Consider the following 22949-nt stretch of genomic DNA (forward strand, 5'->3'; position numbering starts at 1 on the left):
CAAAACTGTACACAGTGCACCCAGTCTGATCTCAAAAGGCCTTTGTACATTTGTTGCAAGACTTTGTTTCCTTTATTTTCCATTTCCTTTGTCTTTCTACTTACTAGCTCTATTTCTATGTTAACTATCCTTCATCCAGACATCCTGATCCCTCTTTCTGCTGTCGTTCTCCATTTCAAAGTTCAATGTTCAAAGTAAATTTATTATTATCAATGTATGTATGCTATTTACAAGCTTGAGATTTATCCTTAAATAATATTAATATCTGACTTACTATTCTTCCTTCCAAAGTGGATGAGCTCACAATTCCCCATATTATGTCATCCGTCAAATTCTGTAAACTTCCTCTATCTTCTTCCATTTCTTTGTGTGTTTCCAATTATCGTCACCAAATCTAGATACAATATGTGGTTTCCTCCAGCTGCTCTGGGTTTCCTCCTAACATCCAGAGATATACCAACTGGTAGTTAATTGGTAATTTGAATTTGACCCATGATTAGACTTGGGTTAAATTGGGGGTTGCTGGATGGCAAGGCTTGAAAGTGAAGGGCTCCTATTCCACGCTGTATCTCTATCAATCAACATACATACCTTTATTGACCAACATAGATAGTATACCCAGCACTGGACACTGGCATGTCTGACACTAAAATTTGGCAACATGAAAATGGTCCACTTAACCTCAGGGTTTTATGTTGGTTAGGACAATCCTTTGCTCATGCTAATACCTTATCCCCATGATGTGAGTGCTTATCCTGTGCAGTAACTCTTTTAAAAATCGCTGCTTGTATAATGACATCTGGAAAGCAGATGTAATTACCCTTTACCTCTCAAAACACCCTCGAAAGATTGTTTTAAAAACCCACGACATCTGTTCATCCTCAGTGTGATGGTGTTAGTTTTACGTTTCTCTGTCACCGACTTTTCTATAATTTTTCAGGTACTTTGATCTAACAATTTGTTTAAAATCTTCAACGCAAGAGATTCTGTGAATACTGGAAATCCAGAGTAGCACATACAAAATACTGGAGGAACTCAACAAGTCAGGCAGAATCTATGGAAAGGAATAACGAGCTGACATTTCTGGCCGCGACCCAACATCGGACTCAATGTCTTAAAACACCTTGCCATTTTCTTAGTTCCCATTCTGTGCTTCAGCCCAAAGTACGCTATCCCTGTCTGAGAGTGGCGTAAGACTGTTGTTTGCTAAAATGGTCCACCGAATTGATGTCCCAGATCCATAATTTTCTGTTTACAACTCGTCTCCAGTAGCGATGGATCAGTCCCCGTAAATTCCTGTTACAAACTTTGTCCAGAGTGAAACACAGACAGCACGTTTATACAGCCCCATGCTCCTTATGAATGATGCGCAAGTTTCGCTGACCGATGGAGAAGTAAAATGTGATTTTGAATGGAAAAAAGACTAGTTACACCAAAGACCCAAATTCAAAGCCCAAGCATGTTTAAAAAATGCGGATTCCCCGTTTGTTTCCTGTTGTCATGCTCCGGCACCAGTCCTGTTTCGATCAGAGAAAAACCCAGCGGAAAGCATTCCATGAGAGAGAGTGTGACACAATGATTGACCAGCGCGTTGTCCAATCAAAACAATAAGACGGAGCACGCTGCAGCCAATCAATTTCAAACGACCATTAGAACAGTTAATGACAGGAACTTCGACTAATCAGAGGAGCCGTTGACAACAGAGGGGGGCGGTGTCGAGATTTCGGGTGGAGAGAAAGTGTGCCGCCATTTCTGTGCTACCCCTCTCTCGAGTGAAGTGTGAAGGTGTTTTTTGGAGTTGTACGGTGTGGTGTTTGTTGTTTTAAACTTGCGTTGCCTTTTGTTTTTTCTTTATCGATTAGGAACCCAGCTGTTGCACCTTAAGCAAGCGAACAGAAAGGGAAAATGGTGAAAATTTTCGTGGGCAACCCTACCGCGGCCGACCACCGCTGAGGAGGTCCGCGCCCTCTTTGAGAAGTACGGAGTGGTCAGCGACTGCGACCTTATCAAGGTAGGGGTGGGCGAGGATTCGGGCCTTCGGAGGGCAAGGTCCCAAGTTTGAGTGGGATTGAGCCATGAGGCGAGCGGTGGGGCCTGAAGAATGAGTGACGGCCTGTGGAGTGCCAGCTAGGGTCAACCTGAGAGTTCAGAGTTTAGGCGAAGCTGTGGTATTTGAGGTCAGCTTACTGGGACTGGGGTATCTAACGTGGGCAAGAGTGGCAGTTTTTGGATTTTAGAATAACAATATATTCATAATAAGGGGAAATTTTAGTCCACCGAAGAGCAATCCAACTAGTTCCTAGCCCGTGACTCTATTAGTAATTACTCTCTACTCTTGTCACACACACACGATATTCTTTATTTTGCTTGCCATTCGTACATGTCATTTTCTTGTGGGCCCTTTGCAGTAAATACAAATAAAAAACAAAATAGGAAAGTGACAATAACATTTAAGCACTAAATATTAGAGAACATGAGGTAAAGAGTCCTTGAAAATTAGTCCATAAAAATATTGTGGGAACAGTTCACTGTTGGGGTGAGTGAAGTTACCCTCTCTGGTTCAAGAGCCTGATGGTTGAGGGGTAATAATACTTGAACCTGATTGTGTGGGTCCTGAGGCTCCTGTACCATCTTCCTGATGGCAGCATGACGAAGGAGAGCATGCTCTGGATGGTGGGGGCCCTTGATGATAGATGCTGCTTTCCTGTGATGGACTGAGCTGTATCCACTACTTTTGCAGGATTTTACGTTCAAGGGCATTGGTGTTTCCATATCAGGCCATGATGCAATCAGCTAATATACTCCACTGAACACGGGGCAGCACAGTAACGTGGTTAGCACAACTCTTTACATTATAAAGAATTTGTACATTCCAATAACTGATATGTCTTTGGACTGCGGGAGGAAACCAGAACACACCCGGGCGGAGACCCACATGGATAAGGAGAATGTGGGTTTCCCCAGGTGTTCTGGTTCCTCCCACAGTCCAAAGACACATCAGTTAGTGTCTTGTGATTAGACTAGGATTAAGTTGGGAGATTGAGTGGTGTGGCTTGAAAGGCCTGGTTCCATGCTCTATCTCAATTTTAAAAAATAATGAAATCTGGAAAGTTTATTGAAGTTTTAGATCACATGCCAAATCTTCACAAACATTTAAGAAAGTAAAGGTACTGCTGTGCTTACTTTGTAATACAGTAGCAATTGCATGCTGGATTCAGACAGATCCTTTGAAAAGATATACTGAGAAATTTAATGTTGCTGACCTTCTCTACCTTTGCTCCTCCGATGAGGACTGGCTCATGGACCTCTTGTTTCCCCCCTCCTAAAGTTAATAATCAGCTTGCTGGTCTTGCTGACTTTTCGTAATAGGTTGTTGTGGCACCACCCAGTCAGATTTTCAATCCCCCCCCCCCCCCCCAATATGATTTGTCACCAGCTTTGTTTTTGGATTATGACAGTGGTGTCATCAGCAAACTTGAACATGGCTTTAGAGCAGTGCTTAGCCATACATTTATGAGTGTAAAGCGAGTAGAGCAGAAGTGAAGCACACAGCCTTGTAGTGCATCTGTGTTGATGGTGATTGTATCAGAGTTATTGTTACCAACCCGAACTAATGGAGTCTGCAAATGAGGAAATTGAGGATCCAGTCACAAACAAGAGAAATTCTGCAGATGCTGGAAATCAAAGCAACACACACAAAATGCTGAAGGAACTCAGCAGGGCAGGCAGCATCTATGGAAGTCGATATTTCGGGCCGAGACCCTTCAGCAGGGCTTGGAGAGAAAAAGATAAGTCGATTTAAAAGGTGGTGGAGGGGGAGAAATGCAAAGTGACAGGTGAAACTAGGAGGGGAAGGGGTGAAGTAAAGAGCTGGGAGGTTGGTTGGTGAAAAGAGATACAGAGCTGGAGACTGGGGGAATATAATAGAGGAAGAAGACCATGGAAGAAAGAAAAGGGGGGAGGAGCACCGGAGGGAGGCGATGGGCAGGCAAGGAGATAAGGTGAGAGAGAAAAGGGGATGGGGAAATGGTAAAAGGTTGGGGGGGGGGGGGGGTCTGGACATTACCGTAAGTTTGAGAAATCAATGTTAATGCTGTCAGATTGGAGGCTTCCCAGACAGAATATAAGGTTTAGTTCCCCCTACCTAAGTGTGGCGTCATCAGGACATAGAGGAGGTCATGGATTGACATATCAGAATGGGAAAGTGGAATTAAATGGTGTGGCCACCGGGAGATCCTGCATCTTCTGGCAGATGGAGTGTAGATGCTTGGTGAAACGGGCTCTGGATCTAAGTCAGGTCTCACTGATGTAAAGGAGGCCACACTGGGAGCACCGAATATAGTATATGACCCCAACAGCGCTCACAGGTGAAGTGTCGCCTCACCTGGAAAGACTGGGGCCCTGAATGGTACTGAGGGAGGGAGGGGGTGGGGCAGGTGGTAGGGGCAGGCTGTAGCTTGTTCTGCTTGCAAGGATAATGCCAGGGGGGAGAATAGTGGGGAGGAACGAATGAACTAGGGAGCGATCCCTGTGGGAAGTAGAAAGTGGGGGTGGAGGGAAAGATGTGCCTTGTGGTGGGATCCAGTTGAAGATAGCAGAAATTACGAAGAATTATGTGCTGGATGCGAAGGTTGGTGGGGTGTAGATGAGGACAAGAGGAACCCTATCCCTGGCAGGGTGGTGGGAGGACAGGTGGAGAGTAGACATGTCTGAATCTAATTGTGCAAGGAGATATTGAGGCTTAGGTCTTGGAGCTGAGTGATTAGTTTAGAAGGGATGGTAATGTTGAAGGCCGAGCAGTAGTCAATGAAGAGCATTCTGTTGTATGCATCTTCACTGTCCAGATGTTCCAGAATTGAGTGAAGAACCAGTGAGATAGGCATCTTCAGGAGACCTGTTGCGCTGGCAGGCAATTTAGAACAGGTCCAAGTCACTTTGCAAGGTGGTAGTTGATATGTTTCATCACCAACCTCTCAAAACAATTCATCACCATGGATGAAGTGCGACTGGACAATAATCTTTGAAGAGGGTTACCACTTTCTCTTTAGGCACTGGTGTAAGTGAAGCCTGCTTGAAGGAGGTGGGTACCTCAGACTGCTGAAGTGAGAAGTTAAAGATCTCAGAGATCACTCCAGCCAGTTGATAAGCACAGGTTTCTAGTGCTTTGCCAGGTACCCTGTCTGGTCCAAGATGCTTTTCCAGGGTCTTGAAGGATGCTCACACATCTTATCTTGGTGAGGACTGGCACAGAACATAGAAAACCTTACAACAAGATCAAGAGTTCATCTTTATTGTGCACAAGGTTTATTCAAGAGTCCTATAACAGCAGAATGGACATTGAACTTGTGAACATTACCTCACTTTTTAAATATATTTCTGTTTTTGCGTTGATTGTAATCTATTCAATATACTTACACTGTAATTGATTTACCTATTTACAGTATCATTATTCTATATTATGTGTTGTATTGAACTGCTGCTGCTAAGCCATCAAATTTCATGATACATGCTGGTGATAATAAACCTCATTCTGTATTCTGATTCTAGTAGCTGTGATGGAAGTGTGGAGAAGAAGATTGACTGGTAGGAGGGGTCTTTGATTATATTGGTTGCTATTTTCTGAGGCAGCAGGAGGTGTCATTTTCCCCATATGTCTGCAATTTGTTTTCTATTGAGAAATATTTTCAGCTTTGTTTGAATAGGAAAAATTAAATGTGCCTTCATTTTTGCTCCTGGCAGTTCAGTCCAGCAAAGGGACTTGGGAGTTGAGTCTGATGAGGAAGGCAAATGCGATGTTAGCATTTATTTCAGGAGGACTAGAAATAAAAGCAAGTAATGTAATGTTGAGACTTTGTACAGTATTGTGAGCCGTTTTGGGCTCCTTAGAAAGTATGTTTGAAACTGGAAAGGGTTCAAAGAAAGTTCAGGAAATTGATTCGAGGATCGAATGGCTTGTTTGGCTTTGTTGCCAAGTTTGCAGATGATATGAAGATTGTGGAGGGGCAGGCAGTGTTGAGGAAACAGGTAGGGTGCAGAAGGACTTAAGACAGATAGGAGAATGCGTGAGAAAGTGGCAAATGAAGTACAATGTTGGAAAATGCATGGTCATGTACTTTGGTAATAGAAATAAATGGTGTGGACATATTTTCTAAATGGGGAGAAAATCCAGGAATCTGAGATGCAAAGGGACTTGGGAGTCCTTGTGCAGAACACCCTGAAGGTTAACTTGCAGGTTGAGTCGGTGGTCGAGGAATGCCATGTTGGCATTCATTTCAAGAGGTCTAGAATACCAGAGCGAGGATGTGATGCTGAGGCTTTATAAGGCCACTGGTGAGGCCCTCACCTTTCGGATTGTGAACAGTTTTGGGACCCTCGTCTTGGAAAAAATGTGCTCGCATTGGAGAGGGTTCAGAAGGAGGTTCACAAGGATGATTCCAGGAATGAAAGGATTATATAAGGAACGTATGATGGCTCTGAGTCTGTACTGGATGGAATTCAGAAGGATGGTGGTGGGGGGTTCATTTAGAGTGTGAGAGGCCGAGGACCGAGTACATGTGGAAAGGATGTGGGAGAGTCTAGGACAAGAGGACTCTGCCTCGATAGAGAGATGCCCCTTTCAAAACAGATGCGGAGAAATTTCTTTCAGCCAAAGGATGGTAAATTTGCATAATTTGTTGCCACATGCAGCTATGGAGGCCAGGTTGATGAGTGTATTTAAGGCAGAGATTGATAGTTTCTTGATTGGACGTGGGCATCAGAGGTTACAGGGAGAAGACCAGGAACTGGGGTTGAGGAGGAGATAGAAAAAAGAATCAGCCATGATTGATTGGTGGAGCAGACTCGATGGACCAGGTGGTCTAATTCTGCTCCTATGTCTTATGTCTATGGCCTTAATGAAGTGTATTTGATTCACTAGAATTCAGAAAAATTATGGGTGACCTAATTGATACTTATCAAATAGTGAAAGGCCTTGATGTAGTGGATGTGGAGAGGATTTTTCCTATGGTGGGAGAGTCTAAGACCAGAGGAGATCGCTCAGAATAGAGGGGCATCCTTTTAATAGTAAAGAGATGAGGAAAAAAATATTTTGCCAGAGGTGAATTCTGTGGAATTTGTTGCCACAGGCCAGCTGTGGAGGCCAGGTCTTCATGCATATTTAAGGCAAAGTTTGATAGATTCTTGGCACGTAGGGACGTACGAGGTGGGGGGAGGGACGCGATGTGAATGTGACTGGAGGTGAGAGGGAAAGTGGATCAGCTATGATGAAATGGCGGAGCAGACTCATTGGACCAATTGGCCTAATTCTGTTCCTATATCTTATTAACTTTGTTTTTCAAATTAAAATACCATACCACCATCTTTAGTTTCTCAGCCATTCATAGTCATTCCCTATAGGGTCATAGAGTTGTACAGTTTTAAAACAGCCCTTCGGCCCACTCTTTATGCCAATCATCATACATAGGCTGATTTCACTTATGTGCATTCATTCTACATCATTCTATGTTTTCCTCATATAAGTACCTATTTATATAAATGCCTGTTAAATGTTGTTCATTCCTGCCTCCAACTCCGACTTTGGTAGCTCATTCCAGATATCAACTGCTTGTCATATGAAAAATTTACTGCTCAAATCTGCCCTCTCACTGTAAACTGTGCCATCTAGCCTAGACACCCCTGCTGTGTGCCATCTTCATGCCTCTCGTAAATTTATACACCTATAATGTTACCTCCAAGCCTATTTCACTCAAGAGAAAACAGACCCTGTCTATGCAGTCTCTTCTTGTGACTCAGTCCCTCTAATGCGGGCAACATCTTTTATGAAACTACAGGTTTTTCATGTGTGATGAGACCTAACTCTTGGCAGGGAGTTCGATAGTCTTTACGATCTGAGGGAAGAAGCTGTTTTTCATCCTAACACTGTGGTATAATCTTTTCAGCATTCTTTGTAGCTTAATTGCAACCTTCCCATGGTGTTGTGACCAGAATTCCGCATATACTGTGGTTTATTTCAATAGGCACATTTAATGTCAGAAATGTATACAAGATATATCCTGAAATTCTTTTTCTTCACAAACATCCACAAAAACAAAGGAGTTTTCCAAAGAATGTTTGACTGTTAAAATGTTAGAACCCTAAAGACCCACCCCCCCCCAACAGCAAAAAAATAGCAGCGCCCTCCACCGAACACACAAGCATGCAGCAAGCATTAATGAAGACACAAACTTGCAGTACCCCAAAGACTCACCCGGTAATTTTGACATACCACAGGTTCTTTTTCTCCCTAATAAGGAAAAAGGTGACCAGGCATATAGATGAGGGTAGTGCAGTGGATGTGATCTACATGGATTGTAGTAAGGCATTTGACAAGGTTCCACACGTAGGCTTATTCAGAAAGTCAAAAGGCATGGGATCCAGGGAACTTTGGCCAGGTGGATTCAGAATTGGCTTGCCTGCAGAAAGCAGAGGGTCGTGATGGAGGGAGTACATTGAGATTGGAAGGTTGTGACTAGTGGTGTTCCACAAGGATCTGTTCTGGGACCTCCACTTTTTGTGATTTTTATTAATGACCAGGATGTGGGGGTAGAAGGGTGGGTTGGCAGATGACACAAAGGTTGGTGAAGTTGCAGATAGTGTAGAGGATTGTCAACCCAGAGAAGTATGAGGTGGTACACTTTGATAGATAGATAGATACTTTATTCATCCCCATGGGGAAATTCAACTTTTTTCCAATGTCCCATACACTTGTTGTAGCAAAACTAATTACATACAATACTTAACTCAGTAAAAAAATATGGTATGCATCTAAATCACTATCTCAAAAAGCATTAATAATAGCTTTTAAAAAGTTCTTAAGTCCTGGCGGTAGAATTGTAAAGCCTAATGGCATTGGGGAGTATTGACCTCTTCATCCTGTCTGAGGAGCATTGCATCGATAGTAACCTGTTGCTGAAACTGCTTCTCTTTGGAAGGACAAACTCCAAGGCAGAGTACAAAGTAAATGGCAGGATACTTGGCAGTGTGGAGGAGCAGAGGGATCTGGGGGTACATGACCACAGATCCCTGAAAGTTGCCTCACAAGTAGATAGGGTAGTTAAGAAAGCTTATGGGGTGTTAGCTTTCATAAGTTGAGGGATAGAGTTTAAGAGACGCGATGTAATGATGCAGCTGTATAAAACTCTAGTTAGGCCACACTTGGAGTACTGTGTCCAGTTCTGGTCGCCTCAGTATAGGAAGGATGTGGAAGCATTGGAAAGGGTACAGAGGAGATGTACCAGGATGCTACCTGGTTTAGAGAGTATGGATTATGATCAGAGATTAAGGGAGCTAGGGCTTTACTCTTTGGAGAGGAGGAAGATGAGAGGAGACATGATAGAGGTGTGCAAGGTATTAAGAGGAATAGACAGAGTAGACAGCCAGCGCCTGTTCCCCAGGGCACCACTGCTCAGTACAAGAGGACATGGCTTTAAGGTAAGGGGAGGGAGGTTCAAGAGGGATATTAGAGGAAGGTTTTTCACTCAGAGTGGTTGGTGCGTGGAATGCACTGCCTGAGTCAGTGGTGGAGGCAGATACACTAGTGAAGTTTAAGAAACTACTAGACAGGTATATGGAGGAATTTAAGGTGGGTGGTTATATGGGAGGCAGGGTTTGAGGGTCAGCACAACATTGTGGGCTGAAGGGCCTGTACTGTGCTGTACTATTCTATGTTCTATCCCGAGTCTTCATATTCAGTGCAACAGCTGATAAGGCAAGCATGCCATATCCCTTTCACACCAAAAAGTTCACCTGTGTTCTCTTGGGGAACTGTGATTGAACCACAAGGTCTCTCTATTCAGCAACATGCCATTCACAGTATGCTGTCGCATGCAAAAGTTTGGGCACCCCGGTCAAAATTTCTGTTACTGTGAATAGCTAAGCGAGTAAAGGATGACCTGATTTCCAAAAGGCATAAAGTTAAAGAGGACACATTTCTTTAATATATTAAGCAAGATTACTTTTTTATTTCCATCTTTTATGGTTTCAAAATAACAAGAAAGGAAAAGGGCCTGAAGCAAAAGTTTGGGCACCCTGCATGGTCAGTACTTAGTAACACGCCCTTTGCAAGTATCACAGCTTGTAAATGCTTTCTGTAGCCAGCTAAGAATCATTGAATTCTTGTTTGGGGGATTTTCGCCCATTCTTCCTTGCAAAAGGCTTCTAGTTATAACCATGTAACAATTACAGCACGGAAACAGGCCATCTCGGTCCTTCTAGTCCGTGCTGAATGCTTACTGTTACTTAGTCCCACCGACCTGCACTCAGCCCATAACCCTCCATTCCTTTCCTGTCCACATACCTATCCAATTTTCTTATTAAATGACAAAATCAAACCTGCCTCTACCACTTCTACTGGAAGCTCGTTCCACACAGCTACCACTTTCTGAGTAAAACAGTTCCCCCTTGCGTTACCCCTAAACTTTTGCCCCTTAACTCTCAACTCATGTCCTCTTGTTTGAATCTCCCCTACTCTCAATGGAAAAAGCCTATCTACGTCAACTCTATCTATCTCCCTCATGATTTTAAATACCTCTATCAAGCCCCCCCTCAACCTTCTACGCTCTAAAGAATAAAGACCTAACTTGTTCAACCTTTCTCTGCAACTTAGGTGCTGAAACCCAGGTAACATCCTAGTAAATCTCCTCTGTACTCTCTCTATTTTGTTGACATCTTTCATATAATTCGCTGACCAGAACTGTACACAATTCTCCAAATTTGGCCTCACAAATGCCTTGTACAATTTTAACAAGGAGATGGTGGTGGACTTTAGGAGATCTAGGCCTCATATGGAGCCAGTGATCATTAATGGAGAATGTGTGGAGCAGGTTAAGACCTACAAGTATCTGGGAGTACAGTTAGACGAGAAGCTAGACTGGACTGCCAACACAGATGCCTTGTGCAGGAAGGCACAGAGTCGACTGTACTTCCTTAGAAGGTTGGCGTCATTCAATGTCTGTAGTGAGATGCTGAAGATGTTCTATAGGTCAGTTGTGGAGAGCGCCCTCTTCTTTGTGGTGGCGTGTTGGGGAGGAAGCATTAAGAAGAGGGACGCCTCACGTCTTCTTAAGCTGGTAAGGAAGGCGGGCTCTGTCGTGGGCAAAGTACTGGAGAGTTTAACATCGGTAGCTGAGCGAAGGGCGCTGAGTAGGCTACGGTCAATTATGGAAAACTGAACATCCTCTACATAGCACCATCCAGAGACAGAGAAGCAGTTTCAGCGACAGGTTACTATCGATGCAATGCCCCTCAGACAGGATGAAGAGGTCAATACTCCCCAATGCCATTAGGCTTTACAATTCAACCGCCAGGATTTAAGAACTTTTTAAAAGCTATTATTAATGCTTTTTGAGATAGTGATTTAGATGCATATCATATTTTTTACTGAGTTAAGTATTGTATGTAATTAGTTTTGCTACAACAAGTGCATGGGACATTGGAAAAAAAGTTGAATTTCCCCATGGGGATGAATAAAGTATCTATCTATCTATCTATCATTACATCCCAACTCCTATACTCAATGCTTTGATTTATAAAGGCCAGCATACCAAAAGCTTTCTTCACCACCCTATCCACATGAGATTCCACTTTCTGGGAACTATGCACCATTATTCCTAGATCACTCTGTTCTACTGCATTCCTCAATGCCCTACCATTTACCATGTATGTCCTATTTGGATTAGCCCTACCAAAATGAAGCATCTCACACTTATCAGCATTAAACTCCATCTGCCATCTTTCAGCCCACTCTTCTAACTGGCCTAAATCTCTCTGCAAGCTTTGAAAACCTACTTCATTATCACAACGCCACCCATCTTAGTATCATCTGCATACTTACTAATCCAATTTACCACCCTGTCATCCAGATCATTAATGTATATGATTAACAATAGTGGACCCAGTACAGATCCCTGAGGCACACCACTAGTCACCAGCCTCCAACCTGACAAACAGTTATCCACCACTACTTTCTGGCATCTCCCATCCAGCCACTGTTGAATCCATTTTACTACTTCAGTATTAATACCTAACGATCGAACCTTCCTAACTAACCTTCCGTGTGGAACCTTATCAGAGGCCTTACTGAAGTCCATATAATCAACATGCACTGCTTTACTCTCGTCAACATTCCTAGTAACCTGTTCAAAAAATTCAATAAGATTCATCAAATAGGACCTTCCATGCACAAATCCATGTTGACTGTTCCTAATCAGACCCTGTCTATCCAGATAATTATATATACCAGCTCTAAGAATACTTTCCATTAATTTACCCACCACTGACTTCAAACTTCAATTGCTAGGTTTACTCTTAGAATCCTTTATAAACTGTGGAACCACATGAGCAATATACCAATCCTCCAGCACTATCCCTGTTTCTAATGACATTTGAAATATTTCTGTCAGAGCCCCAGCTATTTCTACACTAACTTCCCTCAAGGTCCTATGGAATATCCTGTTAGGACCCAGAGACTTATCCATTTTTATATTATTTTAAAGCGCCAGTACTTCCTTCTCTTTAATCATCATAGTGTCCATAAACACCCTACTTGTTTCCCTTACCTTACACAATTCAATATCCTTCTCCTTAGTGAATACCGAAGAAAAGAAATTGTTCAAAATCTCCCCCATCTCTTTTGGCTCCACACATAGCTGTCCACTCTGATTCTCTGAGGGACCAATTTTATCCCTCACTATCCTTTTGCTATTAATATAACTGTAGAAACCCTTTGGATTTATTTTCACCTTACTTGCCAAAGCAACCTCATCTTCTTTTAGCTTTTCTAATTTCTTTTTTAAGATTCTTTTTACATTCTTTATATTCCTCGTGCATCACATTTACTCCATGCTGCCTATATTTGTTGTAGATCTTTCTCTCTTTCCAAAATAAGTTTCCAATATCCCTTGAAAACCATGGCTCTCAAACTTTTAACCTTTCCTTTCAACCTCAGAGAAACAAAGATTCTGTACCCTCAAAATTTCACCTTTAAATGACCTCCATTTCTCTGTTACATCCTTCCCATAAAACAACTTGTCCCGATCCACTCCTTCTAAATCCTTTCGCATTGCCTCAAAGTTAGCCTTTCTCCAATCAAAAATCTCACCCCTGGGTCCAGTCCTATCCTTCTCCATAATTATATTGAAACTAATGGCATTGTGATCACTGGACCCAAAGTGCTCCCCAGTACATACCTCTGTCACCTGACCTATCTCATTCCCTATCAGGAGATCCAACACTGCCCCTTCTCTAGTTGGTATCTCTATGTATTGCTGCAAAAAACACATTTTACAAACTCCAAACCATCCAGCCCTTTTACAGAATGGGCTTCCCAGTCTATGTGTGGAAAATTAAAATCTCCCACAATCACAACCTTCTGCTTACTACAAATATCTGCTATCTCCTTAGAAATTTGCTCCTCTAATTCTCACTCCCCATTAGGTGGTCTATAATACACCCCTATAAGTGTTACTACACCTTTCCCATTCCTCAATTCCACCCAAATATGCTCCCTAGACAAGCCCTCTAATCTATCCTGCCAAAGCACTGCTGTAATATTTTCTCTGACAAGCAATGCAACACCTTCCCCTTTTGCCCCTCTGATTCTATCACATCTGAAGCAACAAAATCCAGGAATATTTAGTTGCCAATCACACCCTTCCTGCAACCATGTTTCACTAATAGCTACAACATCATATTTCCAGGTATCAATCCATACTCTTAAGCTGATCCTTTCTTACAATGCTCCTAGCATTAAAATAGATGCATTTAAGAAATTCTCCACCTCTTACTCTGTTTATCCCTAATGGTGCAAACAACTTTATTATCTTTTTCTTCCTCTCCCCTACATTTTCAGTCTGAGCGCGCCCCTTCTCTATCACCTGCCTGTCCTCCCTCACACACGGTCTACTAGCTTTCTCTATTTGTGAACTAACCTCCTCTCTCCTAGTCTTTTCAATTTGATTCCCACCCCCCAACCATTCTAGTTTAAAAGTCTTTCCAGTAGCCTTAGTAAATCTCCCCGCCAGGATATTGGTCGTCCTAGGATTCAAGTGCAATCCTTATTTTTTGTACAGGTCACACCTGCCCCAAAAGAGGTCCCAATGATCCAGAATCTTGAATCCCTGCCCCCTGCTCCAATCCGTCAGCCACACATTTATCCTCCACCTCATTCCATTCCTACTCTCACTGTCACGTGGCACAGGCAATATTCCGGAGATTACTAACTTTGTAGTCCTTCTCAACTCTCTTCCCAACTCCCTATATTCTTCTTTCAGGACCTCTTCCCTTTTCCTACCTATGTCATTGGTACCTATATGTACCACGACCTCTGGCTCCTCACCCTCCCACTTCAGGATATCTTGGATGTGATCAGAAACATCCCGGACCCTGGCACCAGGGAGGCAAACTACCATCTGGGTCTCCTGATCGCATCCACAGAATCACCTATCTGACCCCCTAACTGTCAAATCCCCTATTACTACTGCCTTCCTCTTCCTTTCCCTACCCTTCTGAGCTACAGGGCTGGACTCTGTGCTGGAGGCATGGCCACTACTGCTTCCTCCAGGTAGGCTGTTCCCCCCCCCCCCCCAACAGTACTCAGACTGGAGTACTTATTGTCAAGGGGTACAGCCACTTGGGTACTCTCTAGTACCTGACTCTTCCCCTTCCCTCTCCTAACCCTGACCCACTTGTCTGTCTCCAGTGGCCCCGGTGTGAACTCCTCTCTATCAACTCCTCACTCTCCCTGACCAGACGAAGGTCATTGAGCTACAGCACCAGTTCCCTAACACAGTCCCTTAGAAGCTGCAGCTCGGCGCATCTGGCGCAGATGTGGACGTCCAGGAGGCTAGGAGACTCCAGGACCTCCCACATCCGACACCGAGAACAACAAGCTGCCCTCACACTCATAATTCCCCCTTTCCTCAAGTAACAGGAAAAATTGATAACTAAACCTACCTTGCCTCACCCATTTCCACCGAAGCCTGTTGAGCCAAAGCCCTTAAGCCTTCACTATTTTCCTGACTCACTCCTCTACCCGCTGTATAAAGCTGTGTTCCTTTTAAATCTTCCGCGCTTCACTGCGACGTCACACGCCTGCACTGTCCCGCTTTTCTTAACTCTGATGAGAGGAGGAAAAAATGAAAATTGCTCCTGCCACACTCCCGTTCTGATTCTCAGACTTTCTTCTCCAAATTCTGTGAGATTCTTGGGCCGTTTTGCATGCACTGCTCTTTTGAGGTCTATCCACAGATTTTCGATGATGTTTAGGTCGGGGGACTATGAGGGTCATGGTAAAACCTTCAGTTTGTGCCTCTTGGGGTAGTCCATTATGGATTTTGAGGTGTGTTTAGGATCATTATCCTGTTGTAGAAGCGATCCTCTTTTCATCTTAAGCTTTTGTACAGACAGTGTGATGTTTGCTTCCAGAGTTTGCTGGTATTTAATTGAGTTTACTCTTCCCCCTACCAGTGAAATGTTTCCCGTGCCACTGGCTGCAACACAAGCCCAAAGCATGATCGATCCACCTCCGTGCTTAACAGTTGGAGAAGTGTTCTTTTCATGAAATTCTGCACCCTTTTTTCTCCAAACATACCTTTGCTCATTGCGGCCAAAAAGTTCTATTTTAACTTCATCAGTCCACAGGACTTGTTTCCAAAATGCATCGGGCTTGTTTAGATGTTCCTTTGCAAACTTCTGATGCTGAATTTTGTGGTGAGGACATAGGAAAGGTTTTCTTCTGATGACTCTTCCATGAAGGTCATAATTGTGCAGGCGTCGCTGTACAGTAAAACAGTGCACCACCACTCCAAAGACTGCTAAATCTTCGTGAAGGTCTTTTGCAGTCAAACGGGGTTTTTGATTTGCCTTTCTAGCAATCCCTTGTGCAGTTCTCTTGGAAAGTTTTCTTGGTCTTCCAGACCTCAACTTGACCTCCACCGTTCCTGTTAACTGCCGTTTCTTAATTACATTACGAACTGAGTAAACAGCTACCTGAAAATGCTTTGCTATCTTCTTATAGCCTTCTGTTTTGTGGGCATTATTTATTTTAATTTTCAGAGTGCTAGGCAGCTGCTTAGAGGAGGCCATGGCTGCTGATTGTTGGGACAAGGTTTGAGGAGTCAGGGTATTTATAAAGCTTTGAAATTTGCCTTTCCTAACGATGACTGAACAAGCCATAGTCCTAACAAGCTAATTAAGGTTTGAGATCTTGGTTAAAGTTATCTGAGAGCTCAAATCTCTTGGGGTGCCCAAACTTTTGCATGGTGCTCCTTTCCTTTTTTCACTCTAAAATTGTACAAAGCAAAAATAATGCACTAATCTTGCTTAAAATGTTGAAAAGAAGGTTTCATCTTCCACTTTATGACTTTTGGAGATCAGTTCATCTTCTACTCACTTAACTATTCACAGTAACAGAAAGTTTGCCCAAACGTTTGTCTCACCCGTGTTTTAACTTCCCAAATGCATCACTTTGCATGATATAAAATTTCATTTTCATTCCCATGCATCACTTTCCCAGTTGATCAAAGTCCTATTGTAGCTTCAGGCATCCTTCACTATCCACCATATCACTAATTTTAATGTTATTTGCAAACTTAATCTTGATACAAACATACGAATCATGATCTAATTCAAATCACTAATTTGCATGACAACCAAAGAGCCCAGCAGTGAACCCTGTGACATGCTGCAGGTCACAGTTCTCCAATCTGTAAAACAAACCTCCATTACCAGCAAGCCAGTTTTTATAGTAATCTACAGTACATTCCAGTCTCTTCGGCCCACATAGTTGTTTTCGACCATGCAACCTACTCTAGAAACTGCCTGGAATTATCCTGCCATACCACATTCCATAGTGCATAGCCCTCTATTTTTCTAAGCTCCATGTACCTATCTAAGAGTCTCTTAAAATTGAGAGACTACTTATTCAGCCTGGATTCCATGAGTGTTCCAATCTGAACTGGCCTCCCTCTCAGGAACTTGCTCAAGGCATGTAGGCAGCATCTTCTGTTTTGCCCTCATCAACCTTTTATATATATTTAAAAAAAATCAAATTAATTTTAATAATCATAAAGCCATATTGACTCTCCCTAATCAGCCATTGCCTTTCCAAACCAAATCAAGCCTGTCTCAGAATCCTTTCCAATAGCTTGAGCACTGAAAACCTGAGCCAACTACCTGGCTGGAGTGTTCAAGGACATCTTCAGTCTCTCACTGCTGCAGTTGGAGGTTTCTAGCTGATTCAAAATGGTGGAAGTCCTACCGGTGCCCAGGAAGAACAGAGTGAGCTGCCTCAAGGACTATCGCCCAGTAATAGTCACATGTCCTGTGATGAAGTACTTTGAGAGGTCATGTGAGAAATAATTCCTACCCAGGCAAGGACAGAGTTAGAGTCAGGTTTACATCAATGGCGTATGTTATGAAATCTGTTGTTTTGTAGCAGCGATACATAAAATAGACCATAAATTACAATAAGAAATATACAGTAGATTCCTGTTGTATTGGGGCAGCCACTTATTTGGGACAGAAATTAATCGAGAAAGTAGCGGGGATTCTCTTTGTTTAATTGGGACAGGAGACTGTTGTTGAACATTTTCTAGTCGTGTGCCCATCATGTGGTTGTCAGACACTATACTGTTCTTATTTTTAAATTGCATTGATCGTGTGTTTGTGTTCAAAAAGCAGTGATTTTGTCACTGATGGTTGTTCAGAAATGAGCAGCGAGACAATGCAGAGTTGTTTTGCTCATTGCAATTTTAAACATTTGGACTTGGAAATGCCAGAAATGGCTAGAAGTGAAAATAAAATGATTTAACTACTCAACAAGTAAAGAACTATGAGGTACTTGGAGGTATCAACAACCATCATGAATGTGTTATCTTTGATCCCCACTAGACACTTGGCTGTTAGCTGTATCTCCAAATAGCTGTTCATATGCAACAGTGGTGACCCACTGCTTTGGCACGTGGGCTAAAACCAGGTGAGGGTAGCCAGCAGGACTCTTATCCTGGTGAGATAGGGACATACCTGTCCGAGTAAGTGAAGTCAGCTCCAACAGACTGGGTGTTGGACTTTCTAATGAAGAGATCACATAATCAGGGTTCATAATCGCTTCTCCTACCCTATTATCCTCAACATGCGTGTCCCCCAGAGCTGTGTGCTGAGCCCCTACTCAGCCAAACATCTGAGGATTCACATTGTCAAGTTGGCCGATGACATGACAGACCTGGGGTTTATCATAAACAGTGAGAAGAGGTGGAAGAGCTTGAGGCCTGATGCCAGCCAAATAACCTCTTCCTCAATAGTTAGCAACTTCAGAAGACTTGCAACACTCACACTCCCCTTTTATTTACATTAGTAGTTCAGCAATGGAAACTGCAAACAGTTTCAGACTCCTGGGAGCGCACTTCTCACACAACCTGTCATGATGCTAGAACACATCCTACATAGTCAGGAAGGCTTACCAAGTGTCTACTTTCTGAGGAGGCTGAAGAAAGCTGGTCAAAGCCCATCCATACTCTTGTCATTCTACAGATGCACAGTAGAGAGCATCCTGAGAAGCTGCATCACTACATGGTGTTGGAAGCTACTACAGAGGACAAGAAAGCTCTATATTCTGTAGTCAAAACTGCCTGACGCCTCACTGGCACTAGTTTGTGTGTGTGTGTGTATCTATCTATCTATCTATCTGAAAAGGGAAACTAAAATCATGAAGGATCCCATTCACCCTACTCATGTTCCATTCCCATCAGGGAGGAGGCTAAAAATCATCCATGCCAGGAGCACCAGTCTCAAAAAAAAAAGCATACAGGGAGTGACGATAAACAATCTTGAATCTCAAGATTTAAAGTATATACGTGTCATCATCCACTGTCTTGAGTTTTATTTTGTTGCAGGCATTTACAGGCAAGTAAAGAAATACAATAAATAATGAAGGGGGACAAACAGCCAGTGTACAAAAGAAGACAAATTATCTTTCATGCTGTGTTTCCTTAATCATTTTCACAGCCTGGAGCCCTTTAAGATCTATACGATGAAATGTAACGTTTGTCTGTTCCATCAGTCTGTTTGTATCTTCTCCTGAAGTCTGATACCGTCTTCTTCACAGATCATTATATCTCCGAGCTTTGTAAATTTTGCCTTATAATTGAAAATCCAAATCATTTGTATCTTAAGAAAACAAATTACTCATGCACCAACACTGAGAACACAATATGTCTTCCTTGCGTCTGGGGGTGGTGTTGGAAGTAAAAGCTTGTACAGTACCACTATCTCCTATTATTTTTCTTTCTATGTGTTTATAGTCCCATTAATTCTATGCCTTTTAGTCTTCACAATTACTCTATTGTATAGTTGACCAAATACCCTTGGAAGCAATGTTTTCCTTATAGGAAAGTTTTATTTTTAAAGTTGGACAGATAATATTTTTTGAAACAGTCCATACTTGTTCAAGTGATCTATTCTAATAATTTTTCTTTAAAAATTTTCCAATCTGCAGGCCCTTCGGCCCACAAAGCTGTGTTGAACATGTCACTGCCTTAGAACTACCTAGGCTTTACCCATAGCCCTCTATAATTTTCTAAGGTCCGTGTAGCCATCCAAAAGTTTCTTAAAATACCCTATTGTTTCTGCCTCCACCACCGCCACCGACTGCCCATTCCACGCACTCACCACTCTCTGCGTTTTTTAAAAAAAAACTTACCCCTGACATCTCCTCTGTACCTACTTCTAAGCACCTTAAAACTATGCCCTCACGCGCTAGCCATTTCAGCCCTGCGGAAAAGCTTTTGACTATCCACATGATCAGTGCCTCTCATTATCTTGAACATCTCTGTCAGGTCACCTCTCATCCTCCATCGCTCCAAGGAGAAAAGGTTGAGTTCTCTCAACCTATTCTCATAAGGCATGCTCCCCAATCCAGGCAACATCCTTGTAAATCTCCTGTGCACCCTCTCTGTGGTTTCCACTTCCTTTCTGCAGTGAGGTGACCAGAATTGAGCACAGTACTCCAAGTGGGGTCTGACCAGGGTCCTATATAGCTGCAGCTTTACCTCTTGGCTGTTAAACTCAATCCCACGATTGATGAAGGCCAGTGCACCGTTTGCCTTCTTGGCCACAGAGTTAGCAGCTTTGAGTGTCCTATGAATTTGGACCCCAAGATCCCCCTGATCCTCCACTCTTGCCAAGAGTCTTGCCATTAATGCTATATTCTGCCATCATTTTTGACCTACCAAACTGAACCACCTCACACTTGTCTGGGTTGAACTCCATCTGCCACTTCTCAGCCCAGTTTTGCATCCTGTTGTAACCTCTGACAGCCCTCACCACTATCCACAACACCCCCAACCTTTGTGTCATCAGTAAATTTACTAACCCATCCCTCCACTTCCTCATCCAGGTGATTTATAAAATCACGAAGATTAAGGGTCCCAGATCAGATCCCTGAGGTACACCACTGGTCACTGGCCTCCATGCAGAATATGATCCGTCTACAACCACTTTTTGCCTTCTGTGGGCAAGTAATTTCTGGATCCAGGCTTTATGGGTTGGAAGAATTAGGCAGGGGCCAGTCAACCCGATTGGTCTACCCTGCCTTACAGTAAGATTATAGCCAATTTAATCTTTGCCTGAATGCCATTTTCTTGCTGTCTATCTGTACCTCTTGTCATTTGCAGATCAAATGTTTGTCATTGTTCACCTTGATTATAATCAATGACTCTACCTTCGCAATTTTCTGGCACAGAGAATTTGAAAGAGTTAGAATTTTTGGGAAATTAAATTTCTGAATTTGAAAGAATAACTCCTTATTCTGAAACTGCCTGTTCGTTCCAGATACTCCCTATTTTTAGATGCTTTTTCTAATGAGAGTATCTCTTAGCAGCCAGTCTTTAAATCCTCAGCAGAATTTTGTGTTTTAATGGGATCTCAATCTTCTGAACACCAGTGAATATGTAGCTTACTTTGTAAATGAACCATCTTCATCCCAGGAATTAATGTGATGAACTTTCAAGTTCATGATTATTGTCATTGAGCCATGCTCAGATATACTGTTAAATGCAACAACTTTCCTCCAGATCGAGGTGCACAACACAGTGCATCAGACACAACACACAAAATAATAATATCCCTAGTAAATTAACAACTAATAAGGTGCAGTTGCATCAGAAGTTAAAAATTAAACAGTAAAGCACTACTGATGCTTTATGCATGATGAGACCTGGGTGGTGGTAGATACTATGGTATCTTCTGCCTGATGGCAGGGGGTCAAAGAGATTGTTGGAGGATGTTTCCTGTAGTGGGAGATTCCAGAATCAGGGCACAGCCCTAGTATAGAGAGATGTCAATTTAGATCAGATGAGGAGGAATACCTTCAGCCAGGGGATGGTGAATTTGTGAAATTCATTGCCACAAATGGCTTGGAAAGGCCAAAGCGTTGGGTATATTTAAGGTTGAGGTTAATGCTAATGTTCTTCATTGCTAAGAGTGTTGAAGGTTCTGGGGAGAAGACAGGAGAATGGGGTTGAGAGGGATAATAAATCAGCCATGATGGAATGGCGGAGTAGACTCCAAGGGCTGAGTGGCCTAATTCTGCTCTTATGTCTTGTGATCTTAAATACCCTTGTTGCTCTTGTTTACTGTGGAAAGGGGATCCACACCAGGCCTCTGTTTAGTGTTGTACGGAGCTATTGAATGAGGCAAGTCTTTGATCATGCAGTAAACTTTCCTTTTGCCTCTTTCTTCACAAGACCTTTAATCTTTTTTTAAAATACGTGTCTTACTTGACTTCCTCACTTGACATCAGTGTTTATTATGCGTGCCTGATGTAAAATAGAAAATTTCTACTTTCTTAAAAGTGCTTTTAACCTATTTACCTTTGAGTTTGTTGAATGACTTTTTCATCTTGTGAATCTGAATCATGGTAAGGTTTTCCAGGCCCCATTTGTCATTTTCCAAGATGTGTATGTGAATTACAAACACTTGTGCTATTTTTAGCTTGTATTTGGCAGGAAGAGATTTTAATTCGGCTTATAATGTAAGGGCTCCTTTATCTAACCTCAGTTTCTCCTTGTCCTTTAACAGAACTATGGCTTTGTGCACATGAAGGACAGGGAGGCGGCAAAGGAGGCGATTGAGAAACTGCACCACTATAGGCTGCATGGGGTTTGCATTAATGTGGAAGCCAGCAGGAGTGGGGCCAAGTCTTCTACCAAACTTCATGTGGGTAATGTGGGCTCTGGGTGCACCAGCCAGGAACTGCAGGCCAAATTTGAAGAGTATGGAACGGTCCTGGAGTGTGATATCGTTAAGGATTACGCTTTTGTCCATATGGAGAGAAGTGAAGACGCCATGGAAGCCATCAGGGGACTAGATGGCACAGAATTCAAAGGTGAAATCCCTGGATGCTTTGTTTTGTGGTGATGTACTAACTATATGTATGTGCTTATGTTCTTTAGTCATTGTTTAATCCTGCACTTTCTGGAATTCTCTGTCCAAATTCTCAACATCATATCTGTTGCATTTCTTTTTTAGCTATGCTGTGTTCCCCTTTTAACAGCTACTACCAAAACTGAAGCCTTGACTAAAGCTCAGTTTCTTTTCTCTCATAAAACCAATTTTCAGTCACATATGGGGGGGGGGGGGTAAATGTTTACCAAGTCGTAATATTTGCATTTTTAATATCAATTTAGATCAAAGCAATGCCCCCAGTATACCTGATGCAATATTTTTGACAATGTCGAGTTCTTCTCCCTTTGTTGGAAGGTTGATAACCCAGCTTTGTTTCAGTAGCATCAAAGTGAACGAGCATCGGAGTCAGGATGTCCAGAGGGAAACGGACTACAACTCGTATCCAGGCTGTTTTAATGGTGGTATAGATACGGAAATGCCCAGCTGTACATTGGCTTTGTGCAATATTTCTG

General features: G+C 42.6%; 1 protein-coding gene across 1 annotated transcript in view; it reads left to right on the forward strand.

The window, feature by feature from the left end:
- The first annotated feature begins 1701 nt into the window (after nt 1–1701).
- LOC140718597 (RNA-binding protein 4B-like) overlaps nt 1702–22949 on the forward strand; it is a 39568-nt gene continuing 18320 nt past the window's right edge. The window contains 3 exon segments of the mRNA XM_073032562.1: nt 1702–1929; nt 1931–2011; nt 22111–22417. Coding sequence (XP_072888663.1) covers nt 1906–1929; nt 1931–2011; nt 22111–22417 — 412 coding nt within the window. The 5' untranslated portion in view covers nt 1702–1905.

This window comes from Hemitrygon akajei, chromosome 2 (genome assembly GCF_048418815.1).
Source record: "Hemitrygon akajei chromosome 2, sHemAka1.3, whole genome shotgun sequence".
NCBI lineage: Eukaryota > Metazoa > Chordata > Chondrichthyes > Myliobatiformes > Dasyatidae > Hemitrygon > Hemitrygon akajei.